The 20,886-nt window shown below is 39.9% G+C and overlaps 2 protein-coding genes across 5 annotated transcripts; one reads left to right on the top strand and one right to left on the bottom strand.

The window, feature by feature from the left end:
• Positions 1-91: 91 nt before the first annotated feature.
• On the bottom strand, positions 92-14,786 carry cramp1 (cramped chromatin regulator homolog 1). 4 transcript variants are annotated; one of them, XM_043235294.1, is made up of 20 exons: positions 14,663-14,786; positions 12,248-12,618; positions 10,706-10,908; positions 10,141-10,294; positions 9,132-9,215; positions 8,973-9,021; positions 8,729-8,814; positions 8,285-8,408; positions 7,284-7,365; positions 6,242-7,069; positions 5,854-6,022; positions 5,318-5,478; positions 4,932-5,000; positions 4,703-4,784; positions 4,269-4,379; positions 4,001-4,170; positions 3,042-3,228; positions 2,801-2,953; positions 1,534-1,670; positions 92-1,301 (listed from the first exon to the last, which is right to left on the bottom strand). In XM_043235294.1, exons 2-20 carry the CDS (start codon positions 12,615-12,617, stop codon positions 1,179-1,181), a joined length of 3,342 nt encoding a protein of 1,113 aa, XP_043091229.1. In that variant the 5' UTR covers position 12,618; positions 14,663-14,786; the 3' UTR covers positions 92-1,178. The 4 variants fall into 4 exon arrangements, with proteins under 4 accessions (XP_043091229.1, XP_043091231.1, XP_043091228.1 ...); XM_043235296.1 differs by having other exon boundaries at positions 14,667-14,766; XM_043235293.1 differs by lacking the exon at positions 14,663-14,786 and adding an exon at positions 13,003-14,626.
• A 977-nt stretch (positions 14,787-15,763) lies between these two features.
• jpt2 (Jupiter microtubule associated homolog 2) lies at positions 15,764-20,657 on the top strand. The gene is made up of 5 exons (XM_043233906.1): positions 15,764-15,920; positions 16,693-16,844; positions 18,614-18,762; positions 19,158-19,200; positions 19,321-20,657. The coding sequence occupies exons 1-5, from the start codon at positions 15,865-15,867 to the stop codon at positions 19,554-19,556; spliced, it is 636 nt and encodes a 211-aa protein (XP_043089841.1). The 5' UTR covers positions 15,764-15,864; the 3' UTR covers positions 19,557-20,657.
• The last annotated feature ends 229 nt before the right edge of the window (positions 20,658-20,886 follow it).

Raw genomic sequence — 20,886 nt, 5'->3', positions numbered from 1 at the left:
TAAAAAAACTACTTTGACATTTTAAAAATCACATTAAAAATATAAACTATAAAACTCTCAATGATACTGAAATAACACTGACAGACACAAGTGTTTGTTGTAGCTCTATTTATACACATCGGGATTAAAAAACCCCTTTTAACAACACAGAACTCTTTAAAACAGCGGAGAGGAGCTCCTAAATGCCTGCATCTGACATGTTAAACAAAAAACACTGTCTCAGTGAGTTATCAATAAATAAATCCAAATGACAATAATTTACAATATGTTACAAAAGCAGTAAATACTGGGGTCTGTTATTGTCTATTTACATCTGTGCAAACACTCACATAAATGTACACACACACACACACACACACACACACACACACACACACACACACACACACAACACACACAAACACACAGTCTCACATAAGAAAACTCAGTTTTAGAATCTACAAATTATTGGCTTCATATTCATTCGGCAGGAAACAAAAGTCCTAGTGTTATGAGGAAGAAGAAAAAAAAACAGCGTAATATGTTCAATCTCACTTTTGATGCAACTACACTGCATTTATGTTATCAGTCATTTCGTTTAGTGTGTGTTATTCAGTCCTCGTAATAATCTCACAAAAAGAAGCCCTTGTCCCTTTCAGTAGTGTGGCTTTCACAAACTTGCAACATTCTGATGAAAAGAAAACCAATCAGATTCTGAGGTCTCGTAAACGAAGCGCGTCCACAGACGCACTCCTATGGCTTTAGAGGGTTTCGCATAAACGTGTTGTGTACATGACGAAGACAAGCTCCACTTACAGATGCATGCACATGCACGCACACAAAAGTGAGACAAAGACAACAGAGACGGATACACAGATGAGAAGACGGTATTTGTTCAGATATGGCAGGTCTTGTTTTCTCTGTACATGAGGTTGTGCTGTAAACTGGAATTATTTTTTTTTGTTGTTTAAGTGTCCTGGGTGTAGCTCATAAGACATCAGCCACAGAATGATCAACACACGCATACACGAACGCTCCCACGAACGCTCCCACACACACACACACACACACACACACACACACACAAGCCTAAAGGCTGTTGTGGACCCTGCCAGTCTATTGCACTTCCTACAGCTGCACTGCACTCCGGTTAACATTCTTCTGTCCAACGTGAACAATGACAGTCTCCGCCCCCTGCGTCAGTCCTCAGGAGGAGGTGGCAGGGTCGGTTCAGTGACAGAGAGCTCCTGTGCGAGGTCATTGAAGCGGGCGATGTAGTCGACACTGCTCTCGCTCATCATACAGGCCAGCTGGGTGTCCACCTGTAGCGAGAAAACATCCACATGACAACAGCAATAAATGTGTAACACTGTCAAAGCCGGGGATGGATGCCTGATTTAATCTATCATGCTCACTTCCTGTTTATGTGCAATGCGAGCCAGAATGAGAAAACAAAAACAAAAAAACAAATACAGGAGCTCCTGGTGATAATGTGCCATATCAAATGACATTAGTCTATCAGACAGCAGCTGGGCACTCAGTGTTTCCTCTCACCTCGGCTACATCCGGCAGGCCGCGGGACTGAAAACAATCGTGGGAGTTGCTGTCCAGTAAACTGGGTCCAAGTAAGGCTGTGTTACTCGAAGGAGGCAGGGCTGTCCTTCTTGTCTTATCAGGAGATGCCAGACTCGCTGCAAATCAGGAAAACAAGGATGCGTTTGTCAATAGTGCTGAGACTGATAGAGGTATGCTGACAGGTAACTGTGGACATTTTGACTTCCATATGAAGCCAACCTCTTGTACCTCAGTACCAATACTGAATATATACCTACTCATATAAAATGATTAAATTAAACTAGGGTTGTCATAGATAAAATTAATTCAAAGTGGAATAAATTAATTAATAGCTATGTCTTTAAAAGCAGTTAAATTCATTTCAACAGTTATAATTACACTTAATTGTTACATTTACTTTTAAAATCTACGTTTACTGCTTTAGACTAATGCCAAGTTCACACTGCCCTGATTTTCACTGCCCATTAATTTTTGCAAAATCGCCAACAAATGTGCAAAATCACTGGCAAATCAGTGCTCGTTCAATATGAGTGACAATCACGCAGCGTGAATTATTGTTTGAGTGATTTTTATAAAGCTATTAGCCATGTACAAACAATGTGCCGATACCAGTACATGTCTGCATTAGAATATACAGAACAGCTAGGCTACATTAAACATAAAAGGGGGATATTTGTTTTCTGTAAATAATGTTCTTCCATAATAGACAAAATGTTTTCACTCTCAAAGCTTCAATGTTTTCAAAAGCTAATATGTTTTAAATGTAATTTAATCCTGTGATAGCAAAGCTGAATTTTCAGCAGCGGTAACACCAGGTCTTTAGTGTCGCATGAGCCATCCTAAGACCATTCCTATAAGCTCATTTGACACTCGAGAAACATTTCTTATTAATATCACTGTCAAAAAATACATTTTTGTAGTAAACCTGACATTGTTTTCAGGATTATTCAATGAATAGAAATTTCAATAATTTATTTAAAATAGAAATCGTTTATCATTATAAATATGTTAACTATCACTTCTGATTAATTTATTGTATACTTGTCAAAATATGAATTTCTTTTCAAAACAATGTACAGACTTATGAAATGTTAGTGTATATACACACACACACACACACACACATTTACAGAAACATCATTTTAACACTGTCATTTAGTTTCCTGCAGTGTTACTGATATGCACAATATCCAGAATAAACATTTTTTGCTAACAGGGAATTGTTAGCTATGTGTTTGATACTTACAGAGCAGGCAGCCAAGACTTGAATCAGTAGAGTCACTGGGGTACCACTGAGGGTCATGTGTGGGGGACGGCATCCAGCTGTCACATGAAGAGGGAAGGAGCTTGGATCTATCACTCCCATTGAGTTTAGGAGGTGAGAGCAATGATCCATCACCTGAGAAAGAGCGGGAAAAGTGAGCGAGCACATACAACTAAAACAAAATGGTCCCACTAAGACTCCGGTTCAATCCCACAGGTCATACCATAGTGCGAGTTGATGGCGAGCTCAATAATAGAGTCGCTGATTTGAGTTTGTGGCTCTCCAGAAGGAAGAGACTCCTCTGGGGGGCCAGGTAGAGAGATATCCAATAAGGAGGCAACACTTGGAGGAGCCAAGAGGGAGTCCCCACCCCCTGGAGATGGTGGAGACACACCATTCTGCAATGATTCCTGCAGATAAAGAGTGTAAAATGAGAACAGATCAAGATATGATTGAATGAACACCCAAAAATGAAAGTGGATCTAGGAAGGGTATTCAGTGGTTAAAGCAACAAAAAAAATCCTAAGCCTGAACTTTTTTCTGGGGGCGGTGGGGACGTATTGCAACGCAATGCAAAGCTATGATTTTCTGAATATATGGTTGACCTTAAAAATAAAATCTAAAATTGCATATCTGAAAAATTATGACTTTTGACACATGGGGTATGATACATGAGGTGAGACAAAATACAGATACCCGATCACTAGAACAAGTTAGAATACCATTTTTAAAAACATTTTCAAAAGACAAACAATAGAGTTGTATTTTGAAATATTATAACTAATCTTGGCCTGTAACTATGATTATTTTGGTAATCAAGTAATCTACTGATTATACGGATTCTTTTTTTGTTTTTTTGTTTTTTTTACTAACAAGCCTAACTGTTGTATAAAGGTTATCAAAAAATATAAAAACTAAAGTAATTGCATGGTTTTATTCAACAACACTGTTAAAATGCATAATGTAATATACATAATACTAACATTAAAAAAAACCAAAAACTAGAATTATAACAAAAACCCCTGCAGAGGGCACCAACGACCGGAGGTGAATGGTGAAATCACGTTTTTTTTTGTTTTGTTTTTTTAATTTATGAATAATTTTTCCACAGCCAAAAGCTGCACGGACACCCGAGATCCAGCACGATGCCAGAAACTTTAAGCCCTGGGTATTAGTTCTTACCTCAGAAGGCTCCTGATCAAGTAGATCTGGCTCTAGCTCAGATGCAGCAGGTGCCGAGTCCATGGCCTCCTCAGACTCCACTATGGCCTTATCTATATTAGAGGCCTCCGCTTCCCGACAGGGGCTGCCAGGAATAATACCTGCAGATTTTGCAGCCAGGTCAATTGCACCTGAAACAAATCCAAGAGACATTTAAGATCAGGTAGCAGTTGGTTTCAAATGTCCAGTAGATATGAACATCTTTTATAATTTAGCTTTTGGTTCTTACTGGACAGCTGGGTAGCGGGAGCAGAACTGGCTGTGGCGGACAAGGCTTTTGAGGAAAGTTGGCGATTGGACGGGGCAAGGCGAGCTTGTATTGGACGAAACGAGCCAGTTCCTTACAAACAGAAAAACACAAAATGTTTAAAAAGAAGTGACTGCATTGAAATCAGACAGATACAGTAACCCTGAACAGCTAAAAAGGACACAATTTGACCTCAAGTCACTAATTTGAGAGATTTTTGTAAACATGTGAATAGTACATCTTGTATTTGTATATTTTGTGAATGTTTTGCTTTAAAGAAGTGTTTGTAACTTTCACTATAATAACATTTCTTTCTGTGTGATTTTGTGTTAAATGACGACATTCATACATTTAAGTGTAGCATTACTTTGGCCACTGCACGGGTTAAATGTTATGCACTTGTGTGCATTTGTTACCTGTAGCAGAAGAATTGGAGAGAATGGAGAAGGAGCAAACATGAGGCGAAGTGTCTCCAGTTGTTCGTGGCAGAAGAGTTCTCTGAAGAAGAAAAGACAAAACATGCATTTTTATCTTCCAACAGCTCTAAGAACAAAAGGCAACAAAAGAACAGATTCAATGTGAAAAGAAGCAACTAGTCAAAAGGTAAGAAGCCCCACTTCGTAATTTTCTTCCATCCACACTCACCTGAACCACAAGAGGCTTCCTTAGAGGACGCCCCCTGCCTATTTTCCGCTGCTTTGAAAATATATCTGACTAAAGACAAAAATAAAAGCATTATTAGACTAAATATGTGAGTTTATTGTACCATATACATGTATGGTGCAAAAGTCTGGGAAACTACATGTGTATTTTTTAAAAGAAATTAATATTTTTATTCAGCAAAAGGCATTGATTTGATAAATAGTTACAATTTAACACACATACACATATATATGAAAAAGAAATTTAAACTAATTATAATTAACCAAGAATATCTCTATCAATAATGTTTCTTTATTAATATATTTCAAGATTAAAAAAATAATTTCCCTTAGGTTCTATTCCCTTTTATAAACACTGACACAACTCACACTGATGGAGTCCAGCTGCTGGCGAAAGGCTAGCTCCGCCTCTTTATTAGGAGAGAACATCCTTAGTTGGCGGGAGCTGTTAGGAGGCAGGGTCGTCGGGACAGCAAATCCTTCGCTGTCACCTCCAGAGGCCAGCAGAGACCGTGGCAGGTTTCTCCCACCTGTGGAGAACACACACATTTAGGTTCTAGCTGGTCAAATTGAAACAGTAGCAACACTGCAATTTTGTCACAATATTGAGTCAACATGAAGTTTTTGGTTTAAGATGTGGCTTTTCCAGCTGTTATCGCTTGCACTCTGTTCGGGGAGGACCTTTAATACACTGGCTTTAAAAGGTAAAGTGTTTTAATCTTTAAATATTTTTTTATCCCAGTTTAATGTGCAACTTTATATGCACCATTTTTATATTCATTTCCCTAAAAGGTAATAAAAATTGATCGATCACTATAGATTATCATTATGTTTGTAATTCCGACTAGTGATGCAGAAATGACACACTTCAACTTAAAGTAAGATACAATTCTGTCTCAGTGTACCTGTGATGACCGCATTGTTCAGAAGTATTTTTGAGCGTGCGGCATGTTGCTGACGACTCCAGCTAGGACTGCGGGCCGCCCCGGCTGGAGCTCTGCCTGGAGGAGTCACAGACGATTCCTCTTGACCTGATTTGAGAGGTGAAGTGCCCACTGAACACACCTCCGGGGTCTAGAAATAAAATTCAAAAGTAATCATTAATAATAATCAAAATGAAAATGTTTGATTTAAGTTTACAATTAATATACAACTTGCATTTAATTGCAATAATTGAAATAACAGAACCACAGATTAACAAATGTTAATGTTGTGCCTTTTTATAGTGCTTTGAAGTATTGTGGAGGTCAAGTGTAAAGGCAGAGAGAGAAGAAAAAGAACAAAAAGACTCACTGGTTTGGGGTTGACCTCTGATGACACAAGTCTCAGGAGACACCGAAGCACACTTTGAGTGGTGAGCAGGGCTGAGGGTTGGGGTTTAGTCTGCCATTCATACTCCAGCTGTAGTTTCCCAGGCTTGCCCAGCATGAGGTAGACTTCTGCCAGTGTCACATTCTCAGAGCCCTGTGAGCACCAACCTTCATTTTGGATTTGTTGAGGAGATCGCCCAGACCCGCTCACTTCCTCGACACGCCCATGCGGTTCTGATTGTGGCGGTGCTTTTTCTGAAGCGACCCCTCCTGCCGTTCCAGGCTCCTCAGTCCGGCCCTCGACTGGGGCGGGGTCTCCCTGAGTCACAGTCTCTTTGTCCCGCCCACTAGCATCGGTCTGACTTGCTGCTTCTTGCTCAAGAGTCCCCACCGCGTTTCCCTCCGGCCCATTGGGGAGTGACGGAGTGAGGGTTGGACTGACCGGAGAGGTAGTGCTCAGGTTTGGGTTTACACTGGTCTCCAACCCTGGAGCTGAAGTGCTGCTATCATGACCGTCAACAGGGTGTCCGTCGCTTTTTTTCGGGTCTCCTCCCACCGGACCAGACTTGCCAGATTTTCCTCTTGCAGGTTGAATTCCCAAAATGTGAGCTGCAGGCAGGTCCCTTATACCTGTGCGGCCACGCCCACTCTCTTGCCAGTGTACAGTGCAGGAAGCTTTTGAGTGCACGACACGAGCCACACCTGGCAAAGTAGTAACTGTGCTGTTCTCTGCCGGAAACAAGAACAGGTCCTCCGACTCGCTGGACTGGGCCAGGCCGTCTAGAGCTTCTCGCTCTGCGAGGCTCTTACGCTGCAAGTAACAAGTTAAGGGCAATTGCAGTTATAAAACACACAGTTTTGGGTAATGATTTAAGCATAACAATCTTTAACGGGTCTCCTAAACAAAACAACCAAATCTATCACAAATGTATCTCATAAAACAGATGAGGAAGGAAAAAGGAAGGAAATTAAACTCCTGACAGTGCATGCTGAGATCTCTGGCTGAGATTTGAATGCAAGGATACGATTCGTTGATCCTGGACAGCCCACTTTTGCTTCAGAAATTCAATGAGAGTGGAGACCTTCCGGTGCAACTCAACAACCATCCTACAATAACAGAACAGTGATGAGCTTTGCCAAATTTGGTGTACCTTTAATGTCGCAAAGAAATTAAATCTTTCCTTCTGTATCAAATATCCTAACTAAAACATTTCAGTTTACTTTACTTGATATACAACAATTGCATGATTTTAATTAAAAAGAATTTGTACTATTTGCATACTATGTCAGGAAAAAACGTAATATTTAAAATGAATTAGTTGCTAAAATTAAAGAATTTTTACAGCACTTGTTTTGCTTTCTTTTTTAAAAGTAAGATTGACTAATTTGTGTGTATTTTGTTCATGCAGAGTGTAGCATCAAATCTGAGAAAAAAAGAGACTTGGTTCTATGTATTGATTGTAAGTTGAATTTTGAGAAGGAAAAATAGATGCAATTGAGAACACGCCTGCAGGAGTGGGTTTAAGCAGATAAAATGATTGGAAAAGTCTGGCATATAGAAACTAAATCAAGTTTAGTTTAAATCTTCATCTGATACTGACTTTCAATATAAAGTCAATATGAAATGAGAATGCATTTTGAGAGTAGTTTTTCATGACTCAAACTAAACATATACATACATACATACATATATATACATATACATACATATACATACACATACATACACATACATATATATATATACACACACACACACACATACATACTTCAACATTAAAGTCAAAACAAAACACTAAAATCTAAATACATAAATACACACACGCGCGCTAATTTATACTAATATTCCTGCTTAAAATATTTCCACTGCCAAATCCATCCAAATTGCAGATTACAGAAGAATTACAAAATAGCATTTTGTAATAAGCAATGAAATAACAAATAAGCCATGAGAATGTATGATGTGAACGAGGTGGATCCGTGAGGTATGCGAGAGAGGTCATGTGTGCGCATTAGTGAAGCTCACCTGAGCCGAGGATTATGGGCTAGACTCTGAACCCGAGCCCAGGAGTGGTTGCTCCGTGGTTGAAGTTCGACAGCCACCTTCAAGGGTAAACGCACAGGCTTCTGATCCTCCTCGTCACTCACCCCTGAAACAGCGAACCAGAGAAAAAAAAATGAAGCCTACAACACCATCTCGATGATTCTGATGGTGGCCTAAATCTGCATTGCCGCCCATTTCCCAATCAGTCCCACGGCCTGAAACCATGGAAACCATGAAAAACCACTCCTCCTACACCCTGGAGAGCAGCCATGGCACACTCATCCACCGCCCTGGTCCACCTAAATACCCAGAGTGCTCCATTTTGTCAGCGTTCTCTTCTTAGCCCAATTCAGTCTGTCTAACTTGTTAACGAAATCAGTCTTGTAAGAGTCTATAAACCAATCTCTCTGTATCTCTTACACACACCATCTGGGTCGCAGAGTTTCTTCAGTGCGCGGCACATGGGAGCTTTGATCCTCAGATTTCTGCCTTTGGAACGCACTGTTGTGGCCCTGAAACAACGCACAAACAAATTATAGATGTACCTCAATGTGATCATAACCTACGGAGATATACAGTAGATCATCCCTTTAGACCTGACCTAAATAGTCAGCACTGTGCATTATTAACATTTCTATTTTGCTCTCAAAAAACACACACACATACTTACCCCTGTTGGATAAGCTCATTTAGTTTGGCCACATTTTTGTCATCCATCACTAGAAGAAACAGGAAGACACCATAAAATGTTACATTCAAAATGTCCCCATGTGCAAACATTTAAAATGTCCACCCCTGGTCAACGAAACCCACCGCCAGATATACTTACAGCCTCCAACCTTCTTCCTGAGTTCAGCATAACAGATGAGGCCATAGAGCTCCTGAGAGGACTTTTTCAGCACACGTGAATACACTGAAAGATGCACAAAAGGAAGCAACAGAGGAATAAGAAGATTTTCATCAAAACCCTACTACATTATTCCAGGATTCTTTGATGAATAGACAATTCAAAAGAACAGCATTTATTTGAAACAGAAATATTTTATAACATCATAAATGTCTTTACTGTCACATTTGATCAATTTAATGTATCCTTGCTGAATGCAAGTATAAAATTTCAATCTTGTGAACGGTTGTGCACCTTTGAAGAAATTGTGGAATGGCACATTAGAAGTTAAGGAGGTTTGTATTACATTCACGTATGCTACCGCATCACAATAATATATGATACATAATCATTATCATGCAAGCAAATGTGCATGGTGTGGGCACACTAATGATTTGATAATACATAACTGACAAAAAACAGGCAGCGTGGTTGCCAAGAAAATTAAACTCCAAAGTCGAAGATGACAGACCGAATTTAAATTGGATGACAGGTATATCTTTGCTGTGGTAAGTTGAATGATGAACAAACAAATAATGTGTAAACCGATGGAAAAGAAAACCCAGTATGAGCCCTGCTTTATGAAAATTGTTGGAAAACCTGAGGTATTTGCAGGTACACCATCCTAAAATTCATACAAAGAAAAAGGCTCAGTTCAATTAGCACTTGTTTGCATCTGACATGTGTATATTAATAGTAAAGATAAACAATAAAACTAAACATTTTCATTAGCATAAATGGAAATTGTTAAATTACAACTTTTTTTTAGGATTCTCTGAATAAGAAGTTAAAAGGACAATATCTTTAAAACAAAAATAACTAACTTTTGAACAGTAGTGTATATATTTAGGAACAGTCTGATGAGAAGCTGGACAGACGATTTCCCACATAGCAATAAAAACAAAAAACTCCACTGTAGCCTGTAAATCTCATACAAAGTATAAAGTCTCACCGTTGTTGAAATCAATGTGTTTAGAGATTTTGTGCCAGGTCCTGTAGTAGAAATGCCGCACTTGCTCCTTGTTCTTCACCATACTTGCTGGTTTACCCTTCTTCTTATATTTAAGAGCAATATTGTTCTGAATAGCTTCAAAATCCTTCCCATGCTATGAGTGTAGACAGTAGAGAGAATGACAGAGGAAAAAGTTATAAGTAACTCATAACAGCTATAAAGCTGTTATGCAAAAGATTTAATGAAGTTCAAAAATCCTGCATTTGCAGACAAATTAGAACTTACTAAGAAATCAATCAATAAAAGACATGACAGACCTCAATTATACCCTTAGAGTTTAACGTAAATAAATTAAACCTTTTAAATATCATTCCGTCCCTGGCAAGTCAGGGAGGGATAGAAATGTTTCCTAATGGAATTCACCAAGCAATTTTGGAGATGTTATTGTCCCGTATGATCAACTAATAAAAGCGGCACTAAAAAAAACCCCTGCAATTTACTAAACGTCCAAACAGCTGCCAAGAACTTTCAGTGGGTTTTATTATGATTAAAGCTGACAAATCACCTCATAAAGTCCTTCAAAGAAACTGTTTTTGTCCTCAGTGCTCCAAGACTCCCACTGTCTGCGCACTCGCTTTTGACTCCCCCCTTCCTCCTTCTCTGCAGGACCCTGGCCCTTCGGGGCCGATCTAGATGCCCCACCTGCCCCAGAACTTCCAGCTGAACCTGCAGCGGCTGTCACACACACAGAGGGACCTGCTTCTGCACCTGAGAAACGGAGAGGAAAGGAAAGAGGGTTAGTATGTCACTTCTGAACACATGCTGAGAAAAGCATTGCAACAAGTGTTTTATACACACACACGTACATACATATATACACACATACAAAGACACATAGAAACAATAATATCGCAATGTTCATCTATAAAAGCATCAACTATACAATATTGTGCATATATATACTTATAATATGTTTTTATATATATATATATATTTTTTTCCCCCAGATATATTCCACCCCTGATGAAAACACGTTTTTTTTTTTATTACTCAGCACTGTTTACCATTAATTTAATTGACAGTGTAATGCACCACTTTCACCACAGCATATCCACACACAAAGAAAAAAACAAAACAATATTAAACATTAAAGAAAACACAACCGTCACTCATACATAAAAAGTATCATTGTGTAGAGCAAGCTTAATTTGAATGGCGGTGCAATTTATTTATAACACTTTGGACTGCTAAATGATTGACTTAGAAAATACACAAAACATGAAAACAGCACTCTATTAAAAAGCAAATATTCACATCAAACGAACACAATTTAAGATATGAAATAATTGCATAATGTCAGGCTGAGACCTAACAAAAAACTATTACATTTCTGTTATGAATTAGGAAGGCCTACAGATTATCATAAATATTTATACACAGTTATGTGTTATGTGTGTGTATGTCAAGAAGAGTGTCAGGAAGTGTGTGGAGTCCCTCGTAGGGGATCCAGACCTGCTGCTCAGTGCACTGATCCAAAAACAACACGTGGGGAACAGGCCAAGCCAATAACTCTACCCACTTTAGTAACACAAGAGGGTGTGCAATGAGGGCACACCAGAATACATCAGAGCATGCAAACCTATTGTCTAAATTTAAAATAAATCACATATTCCCTTTTCATTAAACCTAGCTGACAAACAGACTCCTGATTTGTGACTCTGATTCAATGCAGAGTGACCATCTACTCATCAGATGCATCAGAATGAAACTCCTGACAGTGATCTGTTACCAGCTGCTAAGTGACAGCTAAACTAGTGAAACGAAAGGGAAAGAAAGAAATAATAATCACCGAGCCTGCCGATTTAAAATAGTTCTCCAAGTCATTTAATACGGTTACAAGCAACCCAGTGCCGAGATCCGAGAGGCTTCGGTCGGTGCGAGTAGTTTGTCAAGTCACTTTCACTCCAGAAAGCGTGAGAGCTTCTCCGCGATGTCAAACCAAAAGCAGCCCAGATTGCTTTAAAACACCTTCAAAAGTGAGATAAAAGTGCAGACGAGGGATGCACTGACAGGTGGGCAGCGGACGCACGTCGAGACGGCCACTCACCTTTCGCTTTCGCACCGCCGTGACCGTTCAGCGCCGCGGACGAGGCATCTTTCCGTATCCGCTTGCTCGGAGGTCGCACGCTGGAGCGGAGAAAATGATGCTGGTCCTGGTTGTTCGGGGCGGCCAGGACCGGGGAAAGCGCTGTCGGGTTCACCTGGGCTCCGGCTGGGCTCGGTGTCGGGCTGGAAAGAGTCGGAGCCGAACCGGGGCTGGCCGCGCTTGATGGATTAAGTGTTTCCTCTCCGACTCTCTTTGTACTCGTCTCCTCGCTCGCCTGATCTGCGCTCTCTCCATCCTCGCCTCCGTCGGGCTTTCGGTCCGGTTTGCTCGGCCCCTCGACTCCCGAACCGCCCCCTTGGCCCACTGTCATCCTGCGCAAACACAAACGAAGCACAATCTCAAACATTTTCCGCGACACAAAACAGCGATCAACTTGGAAAGACGACATTCTGCTCAACTCAACATGGCCGCCGCTGTTTGTTTCAAATCCCCTCTCACCGTCCCGACAAAACGCGTCGAAACACAGCCCTTCGACTATTCAACGAACGTGACCGAAAACACACATCGCGCTTTCACCCCAGCCTCCTTTTTTGTGTAGTTTCGCGTGGCTCTGCTCGCTCGCGAGCCCTTTATTTACCTTGAAATTCAAGCGCGAGCGCCTTCACTTTAGCGCCCTGCAGAAACGACAGACGACAAGGCAAATCTTTCGCGCATTCGACCTCTATCTAAAGTGCTTGTTTCTCGCGCACTCTTACCCATTCTCGAGCTCTTCGGAAGCAGACGGCGTCTTCTTTCTCTTCACCATGAGTTCGGGGATTCTCGAGAGCAAAACTTGAGGAATTTGAACATATTCGAAGCGCGAACGAGGTCAGGCAAAGTCGTCCTCTCCTGGCTGCTGCTCCTACTGGGGTTCAACTCCGCGCAGCGCAACTGGGAGCTTCTCGTAGCCACAGCAACTCTGACTCACAAACTCTCTAGTTTTGTCACAACAACGCGCACACCTGACATTCGGCGGACGTTTGCGATAAAACGACGCACGCGGACGCCAAGTTCGGATCCAGATCTGCTTTTGAGCCGTTTCGCTCAGTGCAAGCCTAATGCGAGCGGCAACGCAGCCGCTATTCTCTCTCTCTGGACTTTGCTTAGTCTATCTACGTCACCGTAACTATCATAGCAGAAGCTGTTATTATTGTGATTGTCCAAATGTAGATTTCGCTCAGTGACACGCACGGTCCCAATTTATCCCGAGATAAGCGTGCGTTGATTTCATCATCACCTCAACAACGAGCAGGACAGACTTGATCGAGCACATACAGATCACGTACACGAGAGGGGGTGTGTGGTGTGGTGCTTTGCATACACAGCGAAAAAATATATATATAAAAATAACATCATTAAACGCACTTATAACATATAAACCTCTCGGATTTTTTTCATCTTTGCTGGTTATTGAAATTAAAAAGCTCAGCTGAAAACGACACCGTGTTTTGCTTGATTAGGGTGTGTCCAAGCTCTTAAGAGATAGAAATGTTTTTAGCGTTTAGTGTTTAAGTTTTTTTTCTTTTTACTTTATAAATCTAATTGAAAACAGCAAGCATGTACGTTTTGGATGCTAGGGGTCTGCTGCTTTCTATTGTATTCGAAACATTATTGCAGCCAAGAAATGGTATACTGTGCTCGCAGCAACGCTTAGCTTGATTTATCTCACAGACAACACGGTTATAATGTCTTTATGAAATAAGATACCGACCTCAGCTGCTCAAACACCGCTCCCAACAGCTGCAGCTGTCCGTACCCCCGGACAGTGTCCAGTCACTACTTGAGGGGAGCGTTCAGATCAAAATAAATGTTTGTGTTTCATCCTCTTGAGCGTTCGGTGAAATGTGCACACCAGTATATACGAGTAACAACAAGCTAAACAGCAAGTGCACACGAAACTCCGCATCATCTGATCGATTACTTAAGTTGATCGAGAAATAAACAGCGAATAAACAGCTTGAGATACAGTGGCAAGTTGATTTAGCATCACATGCCCAACCGTGGATACTGTTTGACAGCAAATCTAGGTCATTTAGCAATCCTAATTCTAAACTTAAGGTGAGTTTTGATAAGTTGTCAGCTGTTAAAGACACATTGTCAGTGGGTGACTGCTTGATTACAGGTGCTTGTCAGCCCGCAGAAAGCATAAAACGTGTTTTGAGGGCATAACGTTACATCACGGAGAGACGGTTAGTCTGATTACACCATAAGCGAATGCAACGACTGATGCCTCAGCAGCACTGTCTTTGAGAAAGTCGCTTCGCTAAGTTGCTAGCTGAACAGTTGCCGTTCCGTTCCTGCCGAAGTCATACCATCAGCCCAGATGTGTAATGAATAATTAGGTCTTGACAAAAAATTAACTTATAAGTTCTGTACCTGCCTATGAAGTTTGCTTTTGGCCCTGAGAAACTCCACGGTGTCCACAAAGACCAGCGCAGAGGGGTAGCAGGAGAAGCACTGAGAACTGCATCCCTTCCTGTTTTCCTCGGCTGTCAGACACGCCTACCACAACTCAAAAACAAATGCTCTGATTGGACAATGGCATGTACGTCATCGCCTGCGTAAATTATTGACGGGTGAGTGGTTCAGTCAGCGGCGAACGGCTGAAGGGGCGTTTTTTCAAAGCAGCCAATCAACGCTTACGTTCGCCGAGCGTAATTTCATTCATCTGGCAAATGTTTTAAAATAACGGTCCCACCCTAAATGAACAAAGACAGAAGACGCGAAGGAAAGCATTAACAAAATGTATTGTTACTGAAAATAAATGTAATTTAAAACTTTACGTTCTTATATTTACAGTTATTGCAAGATATTATATAGAAATTGCATTATTATTATGTCTGATTAAATACAATAATTATTTAATATTGTATACATTTTTAAATGTATTTCTGTAAACAAGAACATACAAAGCACAATATTGTAATGGTGTTCATCGTTCCAGGATTTCCAGAAATTATACTGAAAATATCTTCCTGTCTAGTTTAGTTTATCAACGTATACCTTGTTTTAAATAATTTTATCTCAATATATCATAACAAAAAAATGTAATTAACAATTTTTCAACTTATTTTTAATACGTTATATATTTTTTATTTGTTAAAAAACAATATAGGCGTAACATAAGTACAAATTCCTCACAGACTGAGACATTAGCATTAATCATAATGCAAGAAATAAAATAAAATACTTTCATCCAACCATAAACAATACGGGGTTTAAAAATCGCACTGAATAAACAAAATCAAATAATTTATTATTCGTATCGCTTATAATGCAGTCAAGACCGAGTGCGTTAACCAATCAGCATCCGACTCTGTTGGTCGTGTTAACCTTAGAGCCAATAGAATCCCTCTTCAGTCAGATTGATTTCTGAGAGAGCCATTCACGTGATCATATTTTCAGATCTGCCCTAAATGCGTACGGCTGTCCAAGCCTCTCTGGGCGTGGTCGGTGAGGCTTCACGATTTTTTTTTTGGCGTAGTCTTGTAGTTTAGCGGTGTGGCAGGACACTTTCTGCAGGGAGGGCTGTTGTTGAAGTTATTGGGTCACGTCGCAGCAGACCGAGACAAGCAACCATGACTTCAACAAATATGTTTCAGGGACTTGATGGTGGTGGCAAACCGAGTTCAAGGTATGGGCCGTGTGCTGACAGTTCGTCTGGAGCGAACCGGTGTTTGTAGTTGATTTGGTGTTGACACTTACATGTGTTTAACCGAATCGGCTATCGTGAAAGAGGAACTTGAGCACGGCTAAGCGCTACATGCTAACTAACTTAAGCGAGGGAACTTCTATTACACTTACGCGGTGTGGTCAAATGCTGGAGTTAAGTGTAAGAATAAAGTGCCTTGGAGCGTGTGATGTTAAAACATGATATTACAAGCTGATTTCAAAGAGGTTTAGTTAATATTATTTGTTAGCCGTTAGCGGCATATGTGCCGAGGCTCAAAGAGAAGTTTTGTAAGCTACACGTAGGTTTTACTTTTTAATCTAGAATGTGTTTCTGGATGAAAAGATGCCTATCTTAAAAGTAAATATGAGTATATGAATAAATATCCGTTTATGCACAACGCAGACTCCGAAGCAGGCGCATTTCCTTAAAGTGTTATCGGTGGTAAACGAAAGTATGCCGCGGGATTTAGTTTTGTTTACTGTGCAGGGCTTTAACTTTAGTATAGAAATACACGAATTATTAGTAAAAATTCAGCTTCTAACATTAGGTACAACTTGGTGGCCCATAAAAGCCTGACCGCCTAAACTTATAACTGCATTTGCGATGTTCCGCCTCACAGAAATGGTGGCGCTGTAGTTTTAGGTCGTTTTATTAATCTATACATTTCATAAGTGAGATATAATGTGTAATATTAGCGTGAATTCATGTGCATATATCTGTATGTTGTCTGAAGGGTACTAAGACCTCCAGGTGGAGGGTCAAGCAATCTCTTCGGTGGTTATGAAGAAGACACGTCTGGAGGCAGAAAGCCAAACAAAATGTCCTCCTCTATTTTTGCACCTCCAGAAGAGGCCCAGGGGAGTCCCAAACGCTCCAATCCCCCAGGTGAGCTTTCAGCGCACTGTGTTTTCAGTCTAGGGCCTCTTGCACTCTGCGAGTGAAAACCATCACCACACTGTTACTTAGTTTTATGTGTTTGAAACTCTTCCACTATGCAAACCGAGGCACTTTGCATTTGTTATCATGTTAACACCAAAACCTGTACTTCAGTCTGTCTAACCAGTCAGTTAACTTTGTGCGATCATACACTGATTGAACTGATGAAATTAGACCTTTAGAGAAGGTTAAAGGTTCTAGTGATAAACTAGCAGTTCTGTGACAGGCCAAGTATTGATCAAGTTTAAAGTGCTCTAATTTTGAGGCCTTAACTTCTAAGTGGTTCTCTTCTGTTTGATTAGTGAAAATATTTGATCCTGTTTGCATGCTTTGCCCCGAGGGAGCAGGTGCTGAGAATGTCTCTTTGCTTCTTTTTTTTCCCCCTTCACTGACCCACGTGGTGTTTTATACTTGGCCAGGAAGAAACTGACTGTAACCGTGGTATCATTACTACATTTTTAGAAATGACCAAAATGGCCTGGCACAGCAGGGTTATTGTCATTTAATTATATCTAAAACCAAGCTTGCACAGGGAATTGTTTAATATGATCTTAAAAAAAAAAAGAAAAGTTTTCTCATGTAACTGTAAAACATACTGTATATTGATGAAAACATTTTGTTTGGTGTTTATTTCATTGTATTTATGGTACGTTTGCATTTTTGATAATTTTCACTACTACTACAAAAACCTTTAAATACTTTAATTTTGTTAACTGAAATAATTAAATCAGAAATTCTTGATGTACTAAAATAAAACTAAGCTGAAATAATAAAGCTACACAGCTAGACATGCACATTTATAAAACAAACTTTGATTTGTGTGTGTGTGTGTGTGTGTGTGTGTGTGTGTGTGTGTGTATGATGCTTACTTTCAGTCACAGTTTTCATGCATCTTGGCATGCTCTCTACCAGTCTTTAACATTGCTGTTGGTTGACTTTAATAATTGAGGTTGGTTGTTTGGTCTGGCCTTAACAGGGTCTTGATCTGGTGGTCCTCCAACAGCTTTTTTTGACCTGGCCATGTGGCATGGAGCATTGTCGTACTAGAACCCAGTGTTCAGAGCTGAGGAACACAGTCAGAGCAGAAAGAAGTTTTCTTCCAGGACAACCTTGAATGTGGCTTAATATATGTGCCCTACACAAAGACAAATGTGACTAATTCCAGCTATGCTGAAGCAGATAATCGCAATCCTCCACCAAATTTCTCAGCTGGTGGATTGTAGGCCTCCCCAGGTCTCTGTCTAACCATTAAACGACCAAGTGTTGAACAAAGCTGGAAATTGTATACAACAGAGAATGTCCTGGAATTCAATAGACACTGATATGGAACAGTGTAGAGAGATTGATTTAAGAAAAATTGCAAGTGGATCTTTTCCAGACCAATATGGGAAAAACATAATAAAAGTTCTTATTATCTTAATGGCATTAAAGGAACAGTGCTGCAAAGCAGATAAACTGTCTTGCATATACTGTATGGTTGTCTAGTTAAGAATATAATAGCACATGATTGTTTGCAATAATAAGTTTTCCTGTTCCGTCTTGCTCTGAAATTAAAGCAAGAGACCTTTGACCTGCAGTTTGTCTATTCTAAATAGTCTAAAACTATTTATAAAGCTCTAAGAATGTATGTATATGTTAATTTCTAGGAATGTGCATCATGTGTACCAGCATTGGTGTATTTGAACAAACTCTGATTTATGTGTCTGTTGTTGTCTCAGGTGGAAAGAGCAGTGGGATATTTGGTGGGCCAGAGGCTCCTTCGACTCAGAGCAAGCCAGTTTCTTCTGGTGGAGCAGCCAGTAACATTTTTGGGGCTGCAGAGTCTACCCCACCCTCTGTGAAAAGTCAGCATCCCAACAAACCAAAGGTAGACCAACCCATTAGCCTACACCTTGTTTTTTTATTTTTTTCTAGGGCAGCAAATCAGTATATTAAAATGATTGATGGAGGATTATGTGACAGTGAACACTGGAGTAATGATGCTTGAAAAAAAAAAAAATTACGTAAAAAAAAATATAATATAAAGTCTTAAAATTTCACAGTATTAAGGTTTTTTTTTTACACTATTTTTGATCAAATAAATGCAACCTTGATGAGCGTTCTTTAAAAAAAGGTATCAGCCCTAAACGTTTAAATGGGAGTGTATGTGACTCAACACAAATTCATAATTATTTTTTATTATGCTTTCTATAAAACAAACAAAAAAAATAATAATCTGAATGTCCACCCATTTGATCTCTAATGCCTTTTTATTCTCTTTAGGACAATTTAAGTGTGGGTGTACCTGCTACTCCAGATCCACCAGGTAAAGAAAACCTGTCATTTACCAAACATTAGTCATCTGTTCTTCATGCCCCAGTTGGTTTCACCTCAGTGTTTACTAATGGCTGGCAGTTCCCTTTCTCACAGTTTTTCTCTCTTGCAGCCCCAGTGCCTAAGAAGGAGACTGTAGTTGAGGAAGTGAAGGCGGAGCCAGTGCCCCCTCAACCAACACCTGAAAAAGAGCCAGCAGCCCCTGCACCCGCAGCCAATCAGAAATCTGAGCCAGCTACACAGCAACCATCAGAAAAGGACCACGAGCCACGCCTCGGACCCCGCCCTCGCTCTCACAACAAAGTGCTCAACCCTCCCGGTGGAAAGTCCAGTGTGGTTTTCTATTAGCCATAGCCATCATCATCATCATCATCATCATCATCACTTCCTTTCTCCCATCTGCTTTTAAACCTCTACTAAAACATGTCCTTTCTCATTCTTTAGTTTTTGGTTTTTGTTTTTTTTTTGTTTGTTTTTTTTTTTCCCCTTCAAATCTGTCACTCTTCATTCCTTTTTTTGCTCCTGCACTTTTTTTGATTCATTCCTCACTTTCCTTTTTCCTTTCCATCTGATTACAATCATTGTTGCTGTCGCACCAAAAACCGAATGGTTGTTTCCTTTCGAACGGTTTGCATTGACGGTTGTTTCTCTGTATAATTCTGTTCTCTCAATTTGCTAATGTATAATAAACAGGTTTGCCTCATGAAAGTCAGCACAGTCTATGCAGTGTTTAACTGGTACCACTATTGGTCGCCAAAGCGAACTCTTCAGTATCAAGCGTATTCAGATCTTCCTTTGAAAACCAGTGAATGTGTTCTGATGGCAATTTCTTTTGTGCAATAAGGTTACTTCATTTCTTTTTTTTTTTTTTTTTTTTTTTTGTTACTCTGCTCTAGCATTTTTTTTTTAAATAAGACACAAAGCCAAATGTAAAAGTAGTCGTTTAAATGGCTAACCAAACGCACAGTTTTTGTAACTGAGGACAGCCAAAGCACACATGTATGACAATATGTACAATCGGACATCCCATTAAAATGTTCATACATGCATTTGAATGTAACCAGAGACCCTTAAACTCAGAGAATGATCTGATTCTGCACTTGAAAAGAGTTGCTGCAGCATTGATTCTTGAATACTTCTGTTGAATTTGGCCTTTCCTCCCATTAGACATCTGCTTTATTCTTTACAGGGCAGTTGGAAGGTCAAATGTCTGTGAGCGTGTGTGGGCATTTCCTGCATTACTGGTGCCATCCCTGCCCCAAATACTTCAGTGGTTGCTTGGCAATGTGACTTGCTGCGGTGATGTCACAGAGGCCTGTTTCATACAATACACCTCTGTATTGTTCATGTGTATGCCGTTTTGTATTGCATAATTTTTCCATGACAATAAAAGGATGTTTTACCATGTTGCTTGAAATAAACTAACAGAAATCTTCATTTGAAAAGTTACTTCTGTGTTTGCTGATTTATTGTTTGTTTGTTTTTTTTTAGGTAGAGTCAGTATTATGCAAGATATGTGGGTATCCAGTGATTGAGTATCATGATTGAGCATGTTTTTGCTATAATTTATTCTTGACATGTAAAATGTTTGTGTACATACACACACACACACACACACACATATATATATATATATATATATATATAATTTCATAACAGGTTAAATATAGAAAGAAGA

The sequence above is a fragment of the Puntigrus tetrazona genome, chromosome 3, assembly GCF_018831695.1.
Source record: "Puntigrus tetrazona isolate hp1 chromosome 3, ASM1883169v1, whole genome shotgun sequence".
NCBI lineage: Eukaryota > Metazoa > Chordata > Actinopteri > Cypriniformes > Cyprinidae > Puntigrus > Puntigrus tetrazona.
This window is presented reverse-complemented; position numbering and strand designations above follow the sequence as displayed.